This window comes from Nomascus leucogenys, chromosome 4, assembly GCF_006542625.1.
Source record: "Nomascus leucogenys isolate Asia chromosome 4, Asia_NLE_v1, whole genome shotgun sequence".
Lineage (NCBI taxonomy): Eukaryota > Metazoa > Chordata > Mammalia > Primates > Hylobatidae > Nomascus > Nomascus leucogenys.
Genome location: NC_044384.1, coordinates 65029502 through 65054246, shown reverse-complemented (window position 1 = coordinate 65054246; position 24745 = coordinate 65029502). Strand labels below are relative to the sequence as shown.

Sequence of the window (24745 nt, the reverse complement as noted above, 5' to 3'; positions counted from 1 at the left end):
AATACCTAAAGATTTGCCAAAAATCATGTAAGCAGAGCTAAAATTGTTCTTTCCCCCGCCCCAAATTATTCTTTGCAAAATGGCTACACTGCACTACTTAGCGCCATGTGCTGTGCCTCCCAGCATCCTGTTTGACCTGTGCTCTCTACCAGATACTCACTGCTTACATTTAAGCCACTTTTCTATAGTTTATATTCTCTCCTACAAGAATGTAAATATCAAAGCATGATATAGGCAAAAAAAAATGTAAACAAATCCTGATGATACGTATGTTGAATATAATTAAAATTATGTATATTGAATTGATGAGAATATTACACATATTTTTATGCATGTCCATGATGCATAAGCGTTTTTACACTGATTTTTAACATACTATTTCACTAGTTGCTCTGAACAACCCAGTGAGGCAGGTACTGTGTCCATTTAACAGATTGGAAGCCAAGATTGAGCATTTAAATATTCACTCCGGATCACAAACCTAGGGGCTGCGTCCTAGGCATGAACTCAGGTTTTCGCACACTGAATGTACTGTCTCTGCATTGCCCCCCAGGTGATTAAGTACATGTGGTTAGTATGCTCCACAGTAGCCTTGTAGGACCTATGGTAAAGTCGAAAGTTGGGAGTTCAATAGAAATTTTCTCAGTTTCTTGCTTTTTTGATAAAAAGTCTTGATGATTAAGAGATATCTAACTGATAGAACATTTCTACCATGATATACTTGTGTAAACATATAAATAAACATATAGATACAATTATCTCAAATTCTGTAAGTCATTTAGGTTTCTATGTAGGAGTTTGGTAACTGAATCGGTTTCCTCATCTAACACGGAAATTAAAACAGTACTTCCATGACCAACTCAAAGGCTTGTTAGTGAAAATGAAATGAGAGACTTGCTGTTCAAATACAGTAAGAAAATACATGTGCAAAGCATGATATAAATTTCATTAAAATATATACAAATAAATTACTTGATTATCTCACAGGCCTATCTACCTAAAATTAATTACTGACTAATTAGCAATCCTGGAAAAGTTTTATTGCAGAAACTTCCATATTCATTATAAAGTATGAGCCTCAAGTTTTAATGAAGTTCCATGATAAAAGAGTAACAGAATTAGGCCGTACTACATACTGCAGCATTTTAAAAGTTAATTAATTCCCTGACATTCCGCAATGTAACTAAATTACTTTATACAGTTGTTTGAGCACAGTGTCTATAATCTTCTGATTAGAATAATCAGCCTTAATATCATCAGTAGCAATTATTATTTACTTACCTACCATCCCATCAGCCACCATCCTGCTAGCTCCTCCTTAGAATCTGAAGAGATTATTCTCCAGAGAGTTTTGGAAACTTTTTGCTGTAATAGAATGAGAGAGAAAAAGCCTTTTAAATTTCAGGGTTCAAAGTCAGAGTTTCTGAACAGAAGTGTGTTTTTAAAATCTTAAACTTAAAATTCTAACAAGGCTCTGTGCAGCAAAATACCTGCCAGTTCACTATTGTTTACCCTGAAGTTTCTATTTAAATTTGTGCTGCTATCATGATTTCTTCCTACCTCACAGGATAATGAATCTAGATTTTATTTCTGTTCTTTGCCCAGACTTGTACAGCAGGCAAAGTGTTTGAAAATCAAAGGAAAAGAAGATATTGACTTGGATAATCTCTTCAGAGGTAAAAACAAAAACACTAGCAAAACACAGAATATACTTTTTGTTGTGCAGAATGTCTTATTTGTTTGACTGTTTGGTTTTATCTTTCCAGCAGAGAATGGTGGAAAGAGCCTAACTATAAGTCAAAAGAGACTTGTGTTCTAGTTCCCTTCACTTCACTACTCAAACCTTCATTTTCTCATTTTAAAAGTAAAAGGACTGGACTCTATGATCTCTATGGTCCCCACTCATGATAGGAAAAGTGTAAACCTACAGAAGTTAGAGGTTCAGTGGTTGAATCCCCCTCTGCCATCTGCAGAGGCCATGGAGGGAAACCAGGAGTGTCTCACTGCACTTGTGAAGGTGGGAGACCATGAGATGCACCTCATTAGTAAGAAAGGCTAGAAGGGTATTAGGCAAAAAATTGAACCATCAGAGCTGAGGAATCTGTTGGAGTCTAGGAAGAAGAATTGCATGTGTTCTTTTAGTTACGTTTCTTTCCAATAAAGGCTCGATATAGACAGAATTTTGAGGTTGGATTATATTGTAGCAAGCTAAGTAATCAGTTTTCCCCGGGTTCTGTTTTGATTTAGTCAGATGCAAACATTGATAATTTCTGTTAGCCCGCCTGCAGCCTTGGTAGCTCTGTACATTTGTGTCTCCCGGAAGATGTAGGAGCTCTGTCTGCCTTCTAGAGGAAAGGAACATTGCTGAGCTTTCTACTGACCTGGTAGAAGTCCAGTGAATTAGCACACTGTGCTGGACTGTGCCATCTCCAGTTACCCATTGGACTTTTCTTAAGAGAAGGAGAGGGTGCTTGGCAGTCATTGAACAAAAGGGCCAGGAGGTCAGTGAGCAGTGCCGAACTGCTCACTTCAGGCAGAGATGGAGCTCTTGCTTGTGTTGGAAGAATTGTGGATTTCATCTCAGCCACACGAGGCCTTTTCCTCAGAAAAGAGAGGGCAGTTGAATTACTTTGGTTTCATTGTGCAGCTACATGTTTCTCCCTCATAAGAAGAATTTCTATGTAATATAACCAGAGCTCAAGCTTGCTTTAAATAAAATAAATCACTGATATTTTAGAAACTGTTCCATACAAATGTTCTCATCCATCTTACCAAGCCTTCATTCTGTAAACGACATGTTTTGGAACCTTGTAAGAAGCCTTAAAAAAAAGTGCCAGTGTTTTAATTCATAGTTTGACACTTTTGAAAATATCTCCACAGAGTAATTATGTATATGTTCTTGTTCAAACAGATACACAATTTTGTAGTTCATATCATAAATGTAGTAATGAAGATCATCCTTACAAAAATAGAAAATGTCATAGCAAAATGCATTTGCATACTGTGAAAGATGGAATCTCTTCCAAGATGCTCAGAATGCACTTGTTCTTTTCTGCATCATGTATAAGAAGTTTACACCCATATGCTTTTATTTATTCATGCATTTACTGTGTGCTCTTTAATTTAAACATATCCGTTTCCTCGCAGCAGTGGTCTGTGTTATCAGATATGGCATTTATGTCAGAAGAGTGTGCAGTGGGAGGAACAGTCAGCCTTAGGTGGAGCACACGGCTGCCTGTGGACCCAGACCACTGTGTGTTGGGGAAGTGCAGGTGGGGTTCATTCCATCCCATGGAAATTGGCAGGCTGTGGTTAGCGCCTGCTTTCTAGTCTAGCCTTTTGTCAACCAAAGTGGCTCTTCCTTGTATGTCCGGAGTCCCCAACACCTAGGCCACAGACCGGTCTGTAGCCTGTTAGGAACTGGGCTGCATAGCAAGAGGTGAGCAGAGGGCAGGCAAGGGAGCAAAGCTTTATCTGCATTCACAGCTGCTCTTCATTGCTCACATTACCACCTGAGCTCCGCCTCCTGTCAGATCAGCTGCAGCATTAGATCCTCATAGGAGCATGAACACTACTGTGACCTGCACATGTGAGGGATCTAGGTTGCGTGTTCCTTATGAGAATCTAATGCCTGACGATCTGTCACTGTCTCCCATCACCCCCAGATGGGACTGTCTAGTTGCAGGGAAACAAGCTCAGGGCTCCCACTGATTCTACATTATGGTGAGTTGCATAATTATTTCATTATCTATTACAATGTAATAATAATAGAAATAAAGTGCACAATAAATGTAATGTGCCTGAATCGTCCCAAAACCATCCCCTCACCCCCAGTCTGTGGAAAAATTGTCTTCCATGAAACCAGTTCCTGGTGCCACTAAAGGTTGGGGACCGCTGTACTATGGGACTAATCCCCATTATTATAAAGCGTATTTGCTTTGGTTCTAACATGGATGAGACAAAATAATGAAAATAAATATGATCTTACGGTGACATTAAATGATTATTTAATATTTTCTTTTATTTTTCTTAAGCCTGTAAATCTGATCATAATATCCAGTACCCATGTCCTTCCTCCCCCCTACCCTTTTTTTTTTTGAGATGGACTCTCCCTCTGTTGCCCAGGCTGGAGTGCAATGGCGCCATCTCGGCTCACTGCAACCTCCACCTCCCAGGTTCAAGTGATTCTCCTGTCTCAGCCTCCCAAGTAACTGGGATTACAGGCTCACACCGCCACACCTGGCTAATTTTTTGTAGTTTAGTAGAGACAGGGTTTCACCCTGTTGCCCAGGCTGTGTTTGAACTCTTGAGCTCAGGTGATCCATCCTCCTCAGCCTCCCAAAGTGCTGGGATTACAGGTGTGAGCCACTGCACCCAGCCTTTCCCCCTGCCTGGGTTTTTATTTATTTATTTATTTTTTTGGTCTTGGCATAGATTTGAATGAGTGCCTTCTTCATTCATCAGGAGTCTTTTATTTATTATTTATTTATTGTTCATTTATTTATTGAGACAAAGTCTCGCTCTGTCACTCAAGCTGGAGTGCAGTGGCGTGATCTTGGCTCACTATAACCTCTGCCTCGGGGTTCAAGTGATTCTCCTGGCTCAGCCTCCCGAGTAGCTGGAACTACAGGTGCACGCCACCATGCCCAGCTAACTTGTGTACTTTTAGTAGAGATTGGGTTTCAGTATGTTGGCCAGGCTGGTCTTGAACTCCTGACCTCGTGATCCACTCACCTCGGCCTCCCAAAGTGCTGGGATTACAGGCGTGAGCCACTGCACCCAGCCAGGAGTCTTCTATTTTTTTTAAGCAACATGGGCTAAAATTTGTGCTCTATTTCTTCTATGAGGGGAGGTTATATACACTGGATTTTTGGAAATTGTATACACACATGTATAGATGCACATGCAGATTCTGTTTTTTATATCTTGGGCATGTTTTCCATTTTTACCAGAAAACTTCTTTTAAAAATCATTTTATTCACCATGTATATGCTTGGCATATATAATAAAAATATTTTAAAGACTACCCATTCAAGTATAATTCTTAGCTACTGAACACACTTTTTTCAATATGTAAACATATATCACAACAATATATAAACATAAGATTGGATAAACATATATAACAACAACAATATATAAACATAAGATTGGATGATAAAAATTTTAATTACTTTGTAATGATAAAAATCTGTAGAGGAAACCACGATTATGTTAAAAGGATGTTGGCTGTGCATAACAGGAGCAAGTTGAAATTTGTCTTACTAATCCAAGGTTTACAGGTAAGTTTATTGAGTGTTACTTCTAAGACATGACAAGTGATAATTATTCTTTGTACATTTTGTGAAGTAAAATAATGCATGAACGTAGAGTTTATGTGTTTGGCAACACCGTGAGCCCTCTTCTCCAGGACGGAGCTGGGCATCTGTGCCTTTCGGGTTGTTCCTTTGCTCAATGAGTGTTCCACAGAGAATGGGACAGAGCCTGCTCCCTGAGCACAAGCTGAGGGAGGTGAATTAAAGTGCATTTGCGTTCATGAGGAAGGATCTGCTCATCCAGGTGCTCTGTCCTGTTGCCGTTAGATTATCCTTGGTCCCTCAAAGAGATGTCACTCTCACGGCCACTGCATTGTACCACCTGTGAGATACCTTTGGAATTGTGGAAAGTTCAGCTAGAAAGTTGTTTCTTTTTAATATTTATTATCTTGGTCCCAAACCTATAACTAATGGTCATTTTTTAAAAATCCCCAAATTTCATAAAATGAAAAATAAGAATTGAAAGAGATAAGCATTGTTGATAAATCCTTAATGGATTTATTTTGGATATAATAATTTATATATATATATACCAGTGCAGAATCATTTTATATTTGGTGATCTACAATCAGCTTTTCTTCCCTCACTTATTGATATATTGTGGTTACCTTTTTAAGTCAGTACATATATATCTTCCGGGTTCTTTCTGTTTTAAGTAAAAATTTTAGCCAAGTGCACAGAGATCGTACCCATTTAATCATCACTAAGGTCAAGAAACATACGACCAGAAGCTCGCCTCATGCTTCCGACCCCTATCATTCCTCCTGCCAGGGTAACTATTCTTATTTTGCTCACTCTCAGTTACTTTTGCCCTGTTTGCAAAATTTTTAAATGGAATCAGATGTTACATACACTTTTATGTCTGACTTCTTTTGCTAACATTGTTTATAAGATCCATTCAAATCATAGCTTGCTTATTCTCATTGCTACATATTATTCCATTTTGTGAAGATACCACAATTTATCCATTTTAAGGTTGATTGTTTTCAGTTTTGCACTCTTTCCACTAAGAACATTCTGGTATGTGATTTGGTAGATATGTGTATGCATTTTTGTAGGGTAAATAGCTATGAGTGGAATTTCTAGGCAACTAGGTTTGCAGAAATTCAATTTCAGCAGTTAGTGTCAAATAGTTTTACAAAGTGGTTGTACCAGGACGTTCCTATCAGCACAGTATGGAAATTGCAGGTACTTTGCATCTTTACCAGTAGTTACTATTTGTCAGTCTCTTTCATTGTAGCCATTCTTTTGGGCTTACAGTGGTATTTAATTATGCTTTAATTTTGGTTTCCTTCTGAGGCCTAATGAGCTTGAACATATTTTCATGTTTATTGGCTATTTGAATATCCTCTTTTATGAAGTATCTTTCTCATTTGTCTTTTGTATTGTCTTTTTTTAATTGATATGTAGGATTTCTTTGGATCACTATATGAGTTCATTGTTGTATAGTTGTATTACAGATATCTTCTCTAATCTATCATTTGCCTTTTCACTCTCTTAATGATGCCTTGTGATGAATGCAAATTCCAGATTTGAATATAGTCTTTCAGTTCTCTCTATTTTGATTAATGCTTTTAGTGTACTATTTATAGTTTTTGTCAACTACATGTTCATTTTGCTGATTTTTATTCTAGAATCTTGATTGTTTTTATCTTTCACATTTAGATCTACAGTGTACCTGTAAGTGATTTTATGCATGGTGTAACATAGAGGCGAAGATTTACTTTTTCTTTGAATATTCAGTTGACCCAGCACCATTTATTAAAAAGTCATTTCCCTATTGCTCAGTAGTAACACAAGTAGTGCATACTTGTCATAAATCGAGTAACCATTTATGTGTGGGTCTGTTTCTGGACTCTGTTCTGTTCCATTGGTTTACTTGGCTATTCTTGTGCCAATACTATGGTGCCTTGATTACCACAACTGTATATGATAAATTCTGATAACTAAGAATGCCGCTCCTCCATTTTTGTTCTTTTTCTTTGAGATTGCCCTAACTATTCTTGTTCCTTTACATTTCTTATCAGCTTGTTCACTTACACACACATCATACAAACTACTCTGATTTTAATTAGAATTGCATTGAATGTATAGTCTTATTTCAGGTGAATTGGCATCTTCCAATTCATGAACATGATCATCCTTCTGTTTGATTAGGTATTCTTTAATACCTAATTGATGCTTGATGTAGTTTTTTATAATGCTGCATAGTGGATTGAGGAAATTGCCTCCATTTCCAGTTTTTCTTTTTATAAATGTTACTGAATTTTATCAAATGCTTTTTCTGCTTGTATAGAGATGATCATGTGAATTTTCTCCTTTATTCTTTTAATGTGCTGAATTATATTAAAATAATTTCCAAGGAAATTTTTTTGTTGGAATATGTCATAAGTTGGGAAAATGTAAAAATGATACTGTATTGCTGAATGAATCTGAACAAAACAAACATCTATGTACCAGCACCCAGATCAAGAAAGAACCAATGTCTTTACTTGTATAGGTAGATCTCACTTTGCATGCTTCTAATATGAATGAATTTCAGTTACCATCATTTAGTTAAATACCATCAGTCCCCCAACAACATAGTCAGGCTTCATTTACCAAGATATGTTAACTGCGAGTGATTGATTGCACAAGGCACTGGCTCTTTAGTTTACAAATCGTTACATAAATAACAGCTCTCATCATCATCAGTGACCAATAACATTACCTCTTTCAAAGTCTGTTGGTAATTGGTCACAGCATTGACCAATCAGTGTTGTTCAGTTCACACACGGACAACATGACAGCCAAGTATATAGTTGTGTAGCCTGCTTGTCACCCAGTGATAAACCCACATAACATTTTACAAAACTGGACACTCCAGAGAGGGCATTGGCCAACAAATATGAAAGTACAGTAAAGAAAGGAAGGGATAACACTGGAAGTGAAATTCCAATCAAATGTAAACATATTCAAAGGAAAAATAACCAACCATAGAAATGCTGACCCTACCTCCATTCAGGATTCTAGACGTGCAACCAGGGAACTTAGTGACGACAAGCTCATTGACATAAATGAAGAAAGGGGTTATGATGAACAGCATGAAGATGTCCCACAGAAAGTGATGCTGGCAAAACAAACAAACAAACAAACAAACAAACAAAAAAATATTTCACATTAAAGGAACTCTCAGAGATATTTCACAACATTGTAAGTGCAAAGGATAAAATGTTAGAAATGAATCTAACTTAAACTTAGCAATATGACAGCTTACCAAGGAATGGAAAAGATGTTCTCTTCATTTCACAGTTATAGGACAAAAAGAAAGCAAACGCTCCTCAGAAAACTCTTGATAAGTTTTTTTTTTTTTAACAAAGAAACAAAACACCTTATCTCAATGTATTAAATGTTATAAACCACAGCATACTAATTAAATATTACTTTTACTAGTTTTAAATTTTCCCTAAGTATTTATGATGGACAGTAAAAGAGTTGCTAATATTTTGACCAAAATTTGGGAAGGTCGTGAAAAAAGAATTACAATTTTCCCCATTGATTATTAAGCTCAGTTTGCATGGCTTCAGCTTGCATCATCAATTTTATAGCCCCTGACTACAATGCCAAGTGAGAACTCCCTATGTTTTATTAAAGACTGTTTCAAATATGTTCGCAGGAGAAGCTGATCTGTAGTTTTCCTTCTTGTAATGTCTTCATCTCATTTTGATATTCCCTCTTTCTGCATTATCACCAAGAATTTATGTAAGATTCACAACGTTTCTTTTTTAACTGTATAGATAAATTCACAGAGAGGAAAAAAACTAAGTTTTTTTATTAAAAGAATTTTAATTGTAGATTCAATTTCTTTAATAGATTGAGGACTTTAGATTTTTAAAATTTCTTCTTATATTAGTTTTTCTAGGAATTTGTATATTTCATTTAAATTTTCAAGTCTGTTGCTACAGAGTTGTTTATAATACCCTCTGATGAGCTTTTCAGTGCCTGCAGATTCTATAGTTATGTTCCTTTCTCACTACTGAAATTGATGTTTATGTGCTTGTGCGTTTTCTCTCCCCCTCTGTCTCTCTCACTCTCTCTCTCTGTGTTTTTGCCTCTGTCTCTTTCAATTAATCTTGCTAAAGGTTTACTCATCTTTACAATGGACCAATTTTTGGCTGTGTTGATTTTCTCTAGTGTGCATTTGTTTTCTCTGTTATTAATTTCTGCTATTATATTTTTGCCTTCCTGCCTTCCACTCTCTTTGGCTTTAATTTACTATCATTTTTCTAACTTATTTAAATTATTACTTAGATATATTGTTTTTAAATATATATATTTTATATATAATTTTTAATATATAATTTTATATATAATATATATTTTTAATTTTATAGATATATTTTTTAATTATATATAATTTTAAATATATATATTTATATTTATATATAAATATATTTATAAATATATTTATATTTTTATATAAATATATATTTATATATAAATATTGTATATAAATATATATTTATATATAAATATTGTATATAAATATATATTTATATATAAATATTGTATATAAATATAAATATAAATATATTTATATATAATATAATATATTATATATAAATATATTTATATTTATATATAATATATTATATATAAATATATTTATATTTATATATAATATTTTATATTATATATAAATATATTTATATTTACATATAAATATTTTATATTATATATAAATATAAATATATAAAAATATAATTATATTTATATATTTATATTTATATGTAAATATATTTATATTTACATATAAACATATTTCTGTTTATAAATAAATATATTTATATTTCTATTTATAAATATATTTATATTTACATTTATATATAATTTATATTTATATATTTTGTGCAATATTTATTATATAAATATTATAAATACATATAAATATTTTAAAAAATTATATATATTTATATATAAATATATTTATATAAATATATATTTTAAATATATATTTATATATAATTTTTAATATATATAATTATATATAGTATAATTTTTTAATATATAATTATATATATATATTTTATATTTTTTTTATTTTTTTGAGACGGAGTCTCGCTCTGTCACCCAGGCTAGAGTGCTGGAGTGCAGTGGCGCGATCTGGGCTCACTGCAAGCTCTGCCTCCCGGGTTCATGCCATACTCCTGCTTCAGCCTCCCGAGTAGCTGGGACTACAGGTGCCTGCCACTATGCCCAGCTAATTTTTTTTTTTTTTTTGTATTTTTTAGTAGAGACGAGATTTCACTGTGTTGGCCAGGATGGTCTCAATCTCCTGACCTCATGATCTGCCCGCCTCGGCCTCCCAGAGTGCTGAGATTACAAGCGTGAGCCACCGCTCCCAGCCTTTAGATATATTTTAATATATGCACCTAAAGCTATATTAGCGTTAATTTAAGCATAGCTTTTCCTGTATCCCATGAGTTTTGATTTGTCAAATTTCCTAATAGTTTAATTCAAAATATTTTCTCATTTACATTGTTTTTCTTTTGTATGTGGTATGAAGAAGTATACTGATTCATTTCCAGATATTTGGGGATTTTATTATCTTTTTGTCATTGATTTTGAATTTTATTCCACTGTGGTCAGAGAGTATACTCTGAGCAATTGTTAATCATACCGTTAGATCTTTATTATCTTTACTGATATATTTCGTCCTGCTTATTCATTTGATTCCTGAAAAAAATGTGTTAAAGTCCTCTACTATGGTTGTGATATTATCTGGTTTTCCTTTTATTATACACATTCTTAGGCTATATTACTAGGCTCATGAAAATTAGAACATTAGAATATTCATAATCAATTGACCCTTCAACATTTTGAAATATGTATTTTATTTCTCCAAATGCTTCTTGTCTTTAAGTTTCCTTTGTCTGATATTAGCAGTATTATTTTGATTAGTATTTGTATTTTATATTTATTTCCGTCCTTTTATATGCTCCATCATTGTCCTTATATTTAATATGACACTTCTAAGTGGCGTGTGATTTTTAGGTGTAAATCCAATCTGATGACAGTCTTTCTTCCCTTTCTCTCTCTCCTTTCTTTCTTTCTTTCTTTCTTTCTTTCTTTCTTTCTTTCTTTCTTTCTTCTCTTTCTTTCTTTTTCTTTCTTCCTTTCTTTCTTTTTCTTTCTTTTTCTTTCTTTCCTTTATATGAGGTCTAGCTCTGTCACCCCAGACTGGAGAGCAGTGGCATGATTATGGCACACTGCAACCTTGGCCTCCCAGACTCAAGCAATCCTCTTACCTCAGCCTCCCAAAGTGCTGGGATTGCAGGTGTGAGTCACTGCACCCAGTCAACAGGAGTATCTTAATTGAAGTATTTAATACATTTATATCTAATGTTATTACTGTTAAGTTGGACTTAGGGCTACTATCTTTTTTTTTAATTGAAAGAGTCTCACTCTGTCTCCCAGGCTGAAGTGCAGTGGTGCAATCCCGGCTCCCTGCAACCTCCACCTCCTGGGTTCAAGCGATTCTGGTGCCTCAGCCTCACAAGTACCTGGGATTACAGGTGTGTACCACCATGCCCAGCTAACTTTTGTGTTTTTAGTAGAGACAGGGCTTCACCATGTTGGCCAGGCTGGTCTCGAACTCCTGACCTCAAGTGATCTCCCCACCTTGGCCTCCCAAAGTGCTGGGGTAACAGGTATAAGCCACTGTGCCCAGCCTATTGCTACCATCTCTATAATTGTTTTCTATTTTTCTCAGTAGTTTGTATTCAATTTTATATTTTTGCTTTATATTTTTAAACCAAAATTCATGTGAGTATACCATTCTCCCTCTATTAGCTTGTTGTTTATTTATTTTTAATATTCTGTTAGTAGATATCCCAGCTACTACAAAATGCATCTTTATCTTTATATAGAATCATTTTTCCTCTATCTGAAAAATTATCTTTTGTACTTCATTTATAGAGTCTTCTAGTTATTATTTTCTTTTAGGGTTTCACTCTGTCACCAAGGCTGGAGTGCAGTGGTGTGATCACAGCTCACTGCAGCCTCAGCCTGTGGGGCTCAAGAGATCCTCCTATCTCAGCCTCTGGAGTAGCTGGGCCTACAGGTGTGTGCCACCATGCCCGGCTAATTTTTGTTTGTTTTTTTTGTTGTTGTTGTTTGTTTTGTAAGGTGGGGTCTCACTATGTTGCTCAGGATGGTCTTAAACTGCTGGGTTTAAACAGTCTGCCCGCTTTAACCTCCCAAAGTGCTGGGATTACACATGTGAGCCACTGTGCTTGGCCTAGCTGATTTTTTTTTTTTTTTGGTAAGTTTTTCTTCGTCCAGAAGTGTCCTTTTTTTCACCCAAACTTTTGAAGAATATTTTTACAGGTTATAGAATTCTAGATTGGCAGTTAATTTTTTTCAGGCTTTAAATATGATAATCCATTGGCGTCTGACTTCTATTGTTTCTCTCAAGAAGTCAGCTGCAGCTTTATTGTGTCTGTTTGAAAAGAGTGTGTCTTGGAGTGTGTCACATTTTATCTGATTACTTATGAGATTTTTCTGTTGTCTTTCGTTTTTAGCAGTTTTACTATGAAGTGCCTTATATTTGTCTCTTTAGGATTCATAGTGCTTAAGTCTGTAGGTGTATGGCTTTTTACCACTTTGAAAAATTTGACCATTATCTCCTCAAATATTGTTTATGCTCCATTCTCTCTCATTTCCCCTATTGAGACTCCATCTATGAATATATTAGACTTTCTTAGTTATATGTCTTAAGAGCTCTTTTCTTTATTTCCCCTCCATTTTTAATACATGCTTCAGCCTGGATATTTTTCTAGTGGCCTATTTTCAAGATCAGTAATTCTCTCTTCAACTGTCTCCAAACTGCTATTACACTCATGTAATTAATTTTTAATTAAATTATTGTATATTTCTTAGTTTGGCAGTTTACCTATGTATGATTTTAATAGAACTTAGTTCTTGAGTAAAATTCTCTATCTTGCCATCTAATTTCTTAAACACATTAGTCACCATTATTTATCTGAGTCATCTTTTGCCTTTGTTAGTGGAACACTGAGTGAGTGAGATCAGCATTGCCAACTGCATGGGAGCTGGGTGAGGCTTACTGCTGCCTGCTCCTCCCCACTCCCTTTGTGAACTCTTCTCTGCAGAAGAGGCAGTTATACTCCCTTCTGGAACATTAGCCCAGTGGCCTGAGAACCACCTCCCAATCCTCACAGTGGCCGCAGCTAGCCCAGCTCAAGAAGAGTCAGAGCACAGACTTGCCTAACCCTGCCTTCACTTGGTTGTGCCCCTCCACCCACCCTGGTAGCTTAACACAAAGGACATAAACTTTGGGGAACTTTATAGCCCTGCCTATCACCTGAGGAAAAAAAAAAAAAAAAGAAAACACTTTCCTGCAGCAACTTATGGCAAGCTTAAATCCCACTGCTACTACTGCAGCTGGGTGCTCTTTTGCAAATGCCACCTCGTGGCTGGAGGCCATCCAACACGGTCCATTAAGCACCTCTAGGTAGAATGCGCCCAGGAAGGAGAAAATGACTATGTGACCTCAGCTATCACCACTGCATACAACACCCTGACTAACCAGAGGTCCTGAGTCTGTCCATGTGACAAGTTCACTGCAATTGTAACTATTATTTGAGAAACCGAGAACACTAAGGCTAATCTCCAACCAAGAAATCTCACAGAGTGTATGCAACTCCCCTGCCATCTCCATCAGAGATGGTGCTGGTATACACTGCTGGGAAACCTGAAGTTAGTTCACATTTCTGGATCCCTTGCAGACATTCCCCAGCATCAGCTCAAAGTGTGGTAGTCCCACTGGGTATCTGGACCCAGAAGAGCACTAACAATCACTGTAGTCTGGGTGTCAGGAAGTCTCATTCCTAGGGGAAGGGGGAGAGCATCACATCAAGGGAACATCCCATGGGAAAAAGAATCTGAATGGCAGGCCTTGAGTCCCAGATCTTTCCACTAGTGGGGCGTTTCTTACAGCAGAGACAAAATTGCCATGCTGGGTGCAGTAAGAAAAGTCTACACCTCTACCCCAACAATCAGGCAGCATCTCTGATCATAAAGGGGCTTGGAAAGGGGGTCCTTTTCCCACTGGTACACCACTGCACACACAGCTGGGGCTTCTCCAACAGGAATGCAGTGTAGATGCACGTATAGACGGCCTTCTAGGAACAATTTAGGGTGGTTGCATCCCCACAGGAGGAGCACTTCTCAGATTCAGGCTTGCAGAGTCACAGATCCTCTCTACTTGGAACATCAACATTCCTACAGATACAAAGAGGTGCTTGTCTGATCTCAATAGCTGGAATACTGGGACAGGAAGGTGGATAGCTTTCCTGCTTGCCTGGCAGGGGAGCTGAGGTAACTTCCACCCTTCACCCTGATAAAACCTCAGCACATTTAATTTAGTGCTCCCCCAGGCACCTCCATCAAGGCTGGGACCTCTGCCTACCATTAGATATTATATCTACCCATCTCTTTAGCTACCACCAATACCTACCCCAGGGATACCTCTCCTATTGGCCTGAAGCCTGAATCATCAGCTTAGTAAATAAAATACTGGGAAAAAATTAAATAAATAAAAAAGTGTACACCATGGAAGGATGAGATAAGCTTCAAGAGATCCTAGCCATTCCAACCCTATAGGAGACAGTGAACTTACCCACAGGCCAAATGCATAACTACTGCAACCAGCGTCTGGGAAAGCCAGCACGCAAAAACTCTCTTTAAGGAACTCCTACAGAGTCTTCCCCACTAAAAACATCAAGAATCAAATTAAGCTATAATAAACTATGAACATTAAAGTCAGATCCTTAAGAGGGAAAAGAAGAAATTAAAGAAAAAACACAGTCAAATCGAAAATAAATTTAAGAACAATTTGAAGAAATGGTCCACCCAAATGAGAAGAAACCAGAAAAGTAATTCTGGTAATATGACAAAATGGGGTTCTACAACATCCCTAAGAAATCACACTAGCTCTCAGCAATAGATCCAAACCAAGATTAAATCTTTGAAATACCAGATAAAGAATTCAGAAGGTTGCTTATTAAATTACTCAAGGAGATACTAGAGAAAGGTGGAAAACAACATAAAGAAATTTTTTTAAAACATTTAGGATATGAATGAAAATTTTCCAGAGAGATTGATATCATGAAGTAAAACCAGTCAGAACTTCTGGAAATGAAAGTCACACTTAGGGAAATGCAAAATACGGTAGAAAAGTTTCTTCGATAGACTAGAACAAGTAGAAGAAAGAATCTCAGAGCTCAAAGATCAGGCTCTAGAATTAACCCAGTCAAAGATGAAGAAAAAAGAATCTCAAGAAATGAATAAAGTGTACAAGAAATATGGGATCATGTAAAATGGCCAAATCTAAGAATAATTGGTGTTTCTGAGGGAAAAGAGAAGTCTAAATGTTTAGAAAACTTATATGAGGGAATAATTGAGGAAAACTTCCTTGGCCTTGGTAGAGATCTATATACCCAAATACAGGAAACTCAAGGAACTCCTGGGAAATTCATTGCAAAAAGATCGTCACCAAGGCACATAGTCATCAGGCTATCTAAAGTCTATGTGAAGGAATGAGTTTTAAGAGCTGTGAGACAAAAGCATAAGGTGACCTATAAAGGAAAACCTATCCAACTAACAGCAGATTTCTCGGCAGAAACCCTACAATCCAGAAGGGACTGGGGTCCTATCTTTAGCTTCCTTTAGCAAAATAATTGTAAGCCAAGAATTTTGTATCCAGAAAAACTAAGCTTCATAAATGAAGGAGAGATAAAGTCTTTCTCACACAAACAAATGCTGACAAACAAATATGCACCAAAACAGAACTTCCTTAAAGCACAAATCTCACAAGTCCTATAAAGTAATAACACAATGAAAAAAAAAAACAAAGTATCTAGGCAACATCTAATATGATCACTAGAACGGTACCTCACATCTCAATAATGATGCTGAATGTAAATGGCCTAAGTGTTCTACTTAAAAGATACAGAATGGCAGAATGCATAAAAAAATCAACCAAATATCTTCTGTGTTCAAGAGACCCACCTAACACATAAGGAGTCACATAAACTTAAAGTAAAGGGGTGGAAAAAAATATTCTATGCAACTGGAAGCAAAAGCGAGCAGAAGTAGCTATTTTTACATCACACAAAACAGACTTTAAAGCAACAACAGTTAAAAAAAAGACAGTTAAATAAAGAATGACATTATGTAATGATAAGAGAATTAGTCCAACAAGAAGATATTACAATCCTAAATTTATATGCACCTAACCCTAGAGCTCCCAGATTTATAAAATAATTACTACTAGACCCAAGAAATAAGGTAGTCAGCAACACACTAATAGCGGGGCACTTTAATGCTTCACCAACAACATTAGAAGATCATCAAGACAGAAAGTCAACAAAGAAACAGCAGACTTAAACTATACCCTAGAACAAATGGACTTAACAGTTGTTTACAGAACAGTCTTCCCAAATACAGAATATACATTCTATTCATCAGCACATGGAGCATTCTCCAAGATAGACCATATGATAGACCATAAAACAAGTCTCAATAAATTTTAAAAAATCGAAATCATAACAAGGGTCTTCTCAAACCACAGTAGAATAAAACTGCAAATCAACTCCAAAAGGAATTCTCAAAACTATACGAGTACATGGAAGTTAAATAATTTGCTCTTGAATAATTTTTGGTTTAACAACGAAATCAAGGTCTAAATTAGAAAATTCTTGAAAATGAATGATAATAATGACAGAACTTAGCAAAGCCTCTGGGATACAGCAAAACAGGAAAGTTCATAGTATTAACTGTGTACATCAAAAAGTCTGAAAAAGCACAAAATGACAACCTAATATCACTCTTCAAGAAACTAGAGTAACAAGAACAAATTAAACCGAAACCCTGGAGAAGAAAAGAAATATTAAAGATCAGAGCAGAACTAAATGAAATTGAAAAAAAAGAACATTACAAAAGCTAAATGAAACAAAAAGCTGGTCCTTTGAAGAGATAAACAAATTTGATAGACCATTAGTAAGATTAACCAAGAAAAAAAAGAGAATATCCATATAAGCTTAATTATTCAGTGGAAATAAAATTGGGTATATTACAATTGATACCACAGAAACACAAAATATCATTCAAGGCTACTATGAACACTTTTATGCACACAAACTAGAAACCCTAGAGGAAATGGATAAATTCCTGAGACATAAAACCATCCTAGATTAAATCAGGAAGAAATAGAAGCCCTGAAGAGACCAATAACAGGCATCAAGATTTAATCAGTAACACAAAAACTGCCATCAACAACAAAAAAGTCCAGGACCAGATGGATTTACAGCTGAATTCTACCAAACATTCGAAGAAGAATTGGTACCAATTCTACTGAAACAGTTCCAAAAGATAAAGAAGGAATCCTTTCTTAATCGTTCTATGAAGCCAGTATCACCCTAATACCAAAACCAGAAAAGGACATAACAAAAAAAGAAAACTACAATATCCTTGATGAACATAGATGCAAAAATCCTCAACAAAATACTAGCTAACCAAATCCAACAGCAAATCAAAAAATAATAATAATACATTATGATCAAGTAGATTTCATCCCAGGGTTGCAGGTATAGTTTAACATATGCAAGTCAATAGATGTGATACATCATATAGATAGAATTTAAAAAAAACCATATGATCATCTCAATAGATATGGAAAAAGCATTTGATAAAATTCAACATCCCTTTATTCTAAAACCCTCAACAAAATAGGCATAGAAGAGGCTTACCTCAAAATAACAAAAGCCATATAAGGTAAACCCACAGGCAACAGTATGCTGAATGGCGAAGAGTTTAAAGCATTCCCCCTGAGAACTGGAACAAGACAAGGATGCCCACTTTTACCACTTGTATTTAACATAATACTGTAAGTCCTAACCAGAGCAATCAAACAAGGGAAACAAATAAAAAGCATCTGAAGTGGAAAAGAATAACTCAGCCTGTGACGACTCATCAATGGTATGATAATATGCTTAGAAAACCTAAAGACTCATCCAAAAAGCTCCTAGATCTCATAAACAAATTCAGTAAGGTCTCAGGCTACAAAATCAATGTACACAAATCAGTAGACACCAACAGTGACTAAGCCAAAAATAAAATCAAGAGCTCAATCCCTTTTCAACTGCTGCTTAAAAAAAAAAAAAAAAAGCCTCGGAATATACTTAACCAAGGAGGTGAAAGATTTCTACAAGGAAAATGACAAAACACTGCTGAGAGAATTCATAGACGGCACAAACATGTGGAAATACATCCCATGCTCATGGATGAGAAGAATCAATATTGTGAAAATGACTATACTGCCAAAAGCAATCTACAGATTCAATGTAATTCCCATCAAAATACCATCATCATTCTTTACAGAACTAGAAAAACCCATTCTAAAATTCATATGGGACCAAAAAAGAGCCTGCATAGCCAAAGCAATACTAAGCAAAAAGAACAAATATGGAGGCATCACATTACCCAACTTCAAATTATACTACAAGGCTGTAGTTATCAAAACAGCATGGTACTGGTATAAAAAATAGGCATGTAGACCAATGGAACTGAATAGAGAACCCACAAATAAAGTCAAATACTTACAGCCAACTAATCTTCAACAAAGCATACAAAAACATAAACGGGGGAAAGGGCACCCTATTCAATAAACGGTGCTGGGAAAACTGGCAAACCACATATAGAAGAATGAAACTGGATCCCCATCTTTCACCTTATACAAAAATCAACTCAAGATGGATCAAAAACTTAAATCTAAGACCTGAAACCATAAAAATTATAGAAGATAACTTTGGAAAAACTCTTCTGGACATTAGCTTAGGCCAAGAATTCATGACTAAGGTCCCAGAAGCAAATACAGCAAAAACAAAAATAAATAAATGGGACCTAATTAAACTAAAAAGTGTCTCTGCAACAAAAGAAATAATCAGCAGAGTAAACAGACAACCCACAGAGTGGGAGAAGATATTTGCAAACTGTGCATTTATCAAAGGACTAGTATCCAGAATCTACAGGGGACTCAAACAAATCAGCAAGAAAAAAATATAATAATCTTATCAAAAAATGGGCAAAGGACATTAATAGACATTTCTCAAAAGAAGACATACAAACTGCCAACAGACATATGAAAAAATGCTCAATATCACTAATCATCAGGAAAATGCAGTGAGATACCACCTTACTCCTGCAAGAATGGCCACAATTAAAAAGTAAAAAAAAAAATAGATGTTGGCATGGATGTGGTGAAAACGAAACACTTTTACACTGCTGGTGGGAGTGTAAAGTAGTGAAACCACTATGAAAAACAGTATGGAGATTCTTTAAAGAACTAAAAGTAGGACTAGCATTTGATCCAGCAATCCCACTACTGGATATCTACCCAAAGGCAAATAAGTCATTATATTAAAAAGACACACAGACACGCACACACACACACACACACACACAAATATTTATAGTAGCGCAAGTCTCAGTTCAAAGATATAGTACTAACCTAAGTGCCATTGACCAATGAGTGGATAAAGGAAATGTGGTATATATACACCATGGAATACTACTCAGCCATAAAAAGAAATGAAATAATGCCTTTTGTAGCAACTCGTGCAGAGCTGGAGGCCATTATTCTAAGTGAACTAATTGAGTAATGGAAAACCAAATATCATATGTTCTCACTTAAAAGAGGGAGCTAAGCTATGAGGATGCAAAGGCACAAGAGTGATATAATGGACTTTGGGGACTCAGAGAGGAAGGTTGAGAGGGGAATAAGGGATGAAAGATTGACTGCATATTAGGTACAGTTTACACTGCTTGGATGATGGGTGCATTAAAATCTCAGGAATCACCACTCAAAAACTTATCCATGTAACCAAAAACCACCTGTATCCCCAAAACTATTGAAATTTAAAAAAAAGAATTGGAAATGCTAGTATTCAAAAACAAAATAACAGAAATGAAGAATGCCTTTGAGGGGCTTGTTAACAGACTCAACATGACTGAAGAAAGCACGAGTGGGCTTTAAGCTGTGTCCATAGAACTTCCCAATCTAAAAAGCAGAGAAAAAAAAGATGAAAAAGACATTACAGAATATCCGTGAACTGTGAGAACTGTGGGATAATTACAAAGGGTATATATAATGTGCAATGGGAATACCAGAAAGAGAAGAAAGAAGAAAAGGAGCAGAAGAAATATTTGAAATGATAATGGCTGAGAATTTTTCAAAATTAATGGCAGACACTAAAACACATATCCAGTAAGCACAAAGAATACCAAGAAGGATAAATATCAAAACATCTGAACCTACATATGTCATATTCACACTATACAAAATCAAAGATGAAGAGAAAATCTTGAAAGAAGCCAGAGGAAAATAATCACCTTACCCATAGAGGAGCAATGATAAGAATTACATTGGACTTCTCTTCAGAAACTATGTGAGCCAGAAGAGAGTGGAGCAAAATATTTAAAGCATTGAAAGAAAATCCCACAACCTATAATTCTGTATGCAGTAAAATTATTCTTCAAAAGTGAAGGAAGAATAAAGGCTTTCTCAGACAAACAAAAACTGAGGAAATTTGTCTCCAGTAGAACTGCCTTGCAAGAAATTTTAAAATAAGTTTTCCAGAGAGAAGGAAAATGATATGGGTCAGAAACCCAGAACTGCCTAAAGGAAGAGCATTAGAGAAGGAAAAATAAAGGTAACATAAAATATTTTATTTTTTATAGTCTTAATTGATAACAGTTTGTTCAATTGTTTTTTAATAACAATAGCAAAAATTAATTAGGTGAGTATAGCTTATGGAGAGGTGAAATGAATGCCGGCAATAACATAAGAGATGAGAGGGAGAATTGGGGAATATTCTGCTATAAGGTGCTTGCATGGTATAGTGCTAGTTGAAAGAGGACTTAGGTAAGTTGTAAGTGTATAGTGCAAACTTCAGGGCAATCACTAAAAATGTTTTTTAATTTAAAAGTATAATTGATATGATAAGAGGGAAGAGAAAATTGAATTATATAAAGTGCTCAATTAAAATCAGAGAAGGGAGAAAAAGAGAGGAAGACTAAAAAAGAAAGAACAAATGCAACGAATTCAAAATGAAACAAACTCAGGATGGATCATGGATCTAAATGTAAAATGCAAAACAATAAAATTTCTAGAAGATAACAAAGGAGAAAATCTAGGTGGCCTTCAGTTTGGTGATGATTAGAATAAACACTGAAAGCACAAACCGTGAAAAAGAAACTAGGTAAGTTGGACTTTATTAAAACTAAACATTTCTGTTATTTGAAAGACATCATTAAGCAAATGAAAAAAATGAGTCACGGAATGGAACAAAAGATTTGCAAAACATATATCTAAGAAAGGAATTGTGTGCGAAATGTACAAAGAACTGCTAATATTCAACAGTAAGAAAACAATCCAATTTTTCAAAGGCCAAAGATCTGAACAGACATATCAGCAGACACAAATGATAAATAAGCATATTAAAAGATCAACATCATATATCACTTGGGAATTGTAAATTAAAATGAGATACCACTACAAAACCTACTAGAAGGGCTAAAATCAAAACACTGAAATACTAATGTGAAGCAACAGGGACTCTGTCATCCATTGCTGGTAGAGAAGCAAAATGGTACAGCCGCTTTGAAAGATAGTTTGGTAGTTTCTTGCAAAGTTTCTTACAAAGGTAAACACAGTCTTAACATATGATCCAGCAATCACATTTCTAGGCATTTATGCAAATGAATTTAAAACTTATATTTGTACAAAAACCTCCACATGAATGTTTACAGCAGCTTTATGTATAATTGTCAAAACTGGAAGCAACCAAGATGTCCTTCAGTAGGTGAATGGATAATAGGTGAATCTGTGGATATATTCATACAAAGGAATATTATTCAGTGATAAAAAGAAATTAGCACCAAAAAGACATGAAGGAGCCTTAATTGCATATTGCTAAGTGAAAGAAGCCAGCCTGAAAGGGCTACATACATAATTCCAAGCCTATGCAATATACTTGAATATGGATATTTTGTAAAAGACAAAGCTACAGAGATAGCAAAAAGATAATAGTGGATACATGTCATTATGCATTTGTCAGAACCCATAGAACTGTACAATATAAAGTCCTAATGTAAACTAAGGACTTTTAGTTGATAATATTAATAATGTATCAATATTGGTACATTAATTGTGAGAAATGTACCACACTAATGTAAGATAATAATAGGGGAAGACGTGGGATTAGGGGGTAAAGGGGGCATATGGGAAATCTCTGTACTGTCTGCTCAATTTTTTTTTTATAAACATAAAACTGCCCTGAAAAATAAAAGATCAATTTTAAAAAGAAAAAAAAAAAGCTGATTGCGAGTACTTCGTATCTTCCTGATGACTCAGCAGTATTTGGTGTATCTGAATGCGTTTTAATGTGTTAGGCATAGAGGAATAGGACAAACTGGAGTAGCGGGGAGAGGGAGGGAATTATTTGCAGTGGACTGAAAGATCATTCTAAGGGAAGGAGCTGGATAACCACATAGCTCAAGGATGCTATTCTGACAATTAAGAAAAAGAAACTGATGGCATAATGAGAGTATGTAATGAATATTCTCCATTTTAGCCTAGAAAAAATTAAATATCTATTATAAATGACAATAGTGTTGTAAGACAACGTAAGATACTGGTTCTTATGGAGTACAGATATTGCATCTATTATTGATAATACTGTCCTGCAGCACTCTACTACTTTCTTTAGATGTCAATTAAAATATTAATAACAAGAGCTTACAAGATAGAATAGAATGCAGTCAGTTTCTCATTACAATGGATACCTATTAGCCTTACTTCACTTAGAAAAAATAAATACTAGAGAACTTTATCCCAGGTTAGACACCAGCTGACATTAGAGGCTTGGAGGTGCTAAGATTGAAATGATTAATTTGTTTCCCTGACAGATCTTCTGAAACGCCTCCACACACAGGTCTGCTAGAAGCGTCATCACAGCAGCCAATGAGGCTTTAAGTGAGAAGAAGATTCTTGGAACTGAGTGGAGGGGTCTGGGTGCCCTCTTAGTCTCCTTTCTAGGATATCGGGCTTTTTTTTAGCTTGGTTTTTAATATATTCTGTATTATCCTTCAAAAAAATCCATTTGCCCTTCTTTTCATACAAAATTTTTTCTTATCAAATTCCAGAAGTACATGAAAATGAGAAAGCCAGTTTTCTTGCTGGAATACAAGATTTTGGTTTAAGGTTTATGGATTATGATTTATGGATTTTTAAGAATTATAAACATTATTGACAAAATATTTTGAAATTGTAAATGTGAAGAAAAGTTATACTGCAAGAATAAGAAAGTCTGAGTAAAAATAAACCTGCTTTAATACGTAGATACTTATTTTTAGGTACAAGGCTTGAGGGAGTGACAACTCTGAACACCACATTCCACAGCAGCAAGTCTGGTGCATGTGGGCAGCCACGCCAGAGGCTTCCTTGGAGTATTCCAAAAATAACCCTCTCGAACTGGAAATCTGTCTCTGACACATCCTCTTCTCCATACTGACACTGTCTCTGGTTATAATAGAATGCAGCTTCACCTTTCCACATCACTCCAGACTAGATGCGTAATCAGTCCCTCTGACACTGCTGCTGGAATAGTGATCTGACACCTGTCATCAGCTGAGGGTCCTCGGCTATTGACTGTCCAGAGCTGTGGGAGAGTGGACAGCCCAGAGACAACCAGAGAAGCATATCTTATTACTGGAATAATTGCACCTTTGTGTTCCAACACTGCACAGTATTTTTCTCAGAAGCCAAAACTGGCTTCTAAGATTCTTGGATTCCAGGCTCACCATTCCAGGCAAGGTGATAAGGAATTGTAATAACTTCACCTTATTCCCACTGTCAGATTAACATGCATGTTGGCTTTGAAAGATGTGGCATTTCCATCCTTAGAGTCTATGAACACGTACGGATTATTTATGGGTGTAGAGGATGCCCCCCAAAGAAAAGCAGTTCTCTCCTTTATTCATCATTCCTCCCACAGCACTGCCAGATTTTGTCTTCTTTGTCTCTAATTTCAGTGCTAAAGGGAAATGTCCCCAGGCCAGGGAAAAGAACCTTTACCTTCAAATATACCTTGGATCAAAGAGAGAAAGCCCCTGCATCCCTCTATCAGATTGATAGTGTGAGACACTTTTTCTCTTGATTATAGGTACTGTGGACTTGAAAAAAACAAAAACAAAAACAGACAAACAAAAACTTCCCTGATTCGTAGTCTCCTTGGGGAGACAGGCCTGTTTTGTATGAAAAAGTTTTCTAAACCTGGGATTTATACTGCATAAAGACACAGACAATG

General features: G+C 35.6%; 1 protein-coding gene across 3 annotated transcripts in view; it reads left to right on the top strand.

Moving 5' to 3' along the window:
• The window catches only part of L3MBTL4 (L3MBTL histone methyl-lysine binding protein 4), a 481074-nt gene that overhangs the window by 354271 nt on the left and 102058 nt on the right, over positions 1-24745 (top strand). For 2 of the 3 annotated variants that reach the window (XM_030810728.1, XM_012506197.2), the window contains exon 16: positions 1606-1676. In XM_030810728.1, coding sequence (XP_030666588.1) covers positions 1606-1676 — 71 coding nt within the window. Of the gene's footprint in view, positions 1-1605; positions 1677-1769; positions 2737-24745 lie in introns of those variants that run through there. The other variant, XM_030810729.1, reaches the window with a different exon arrangement.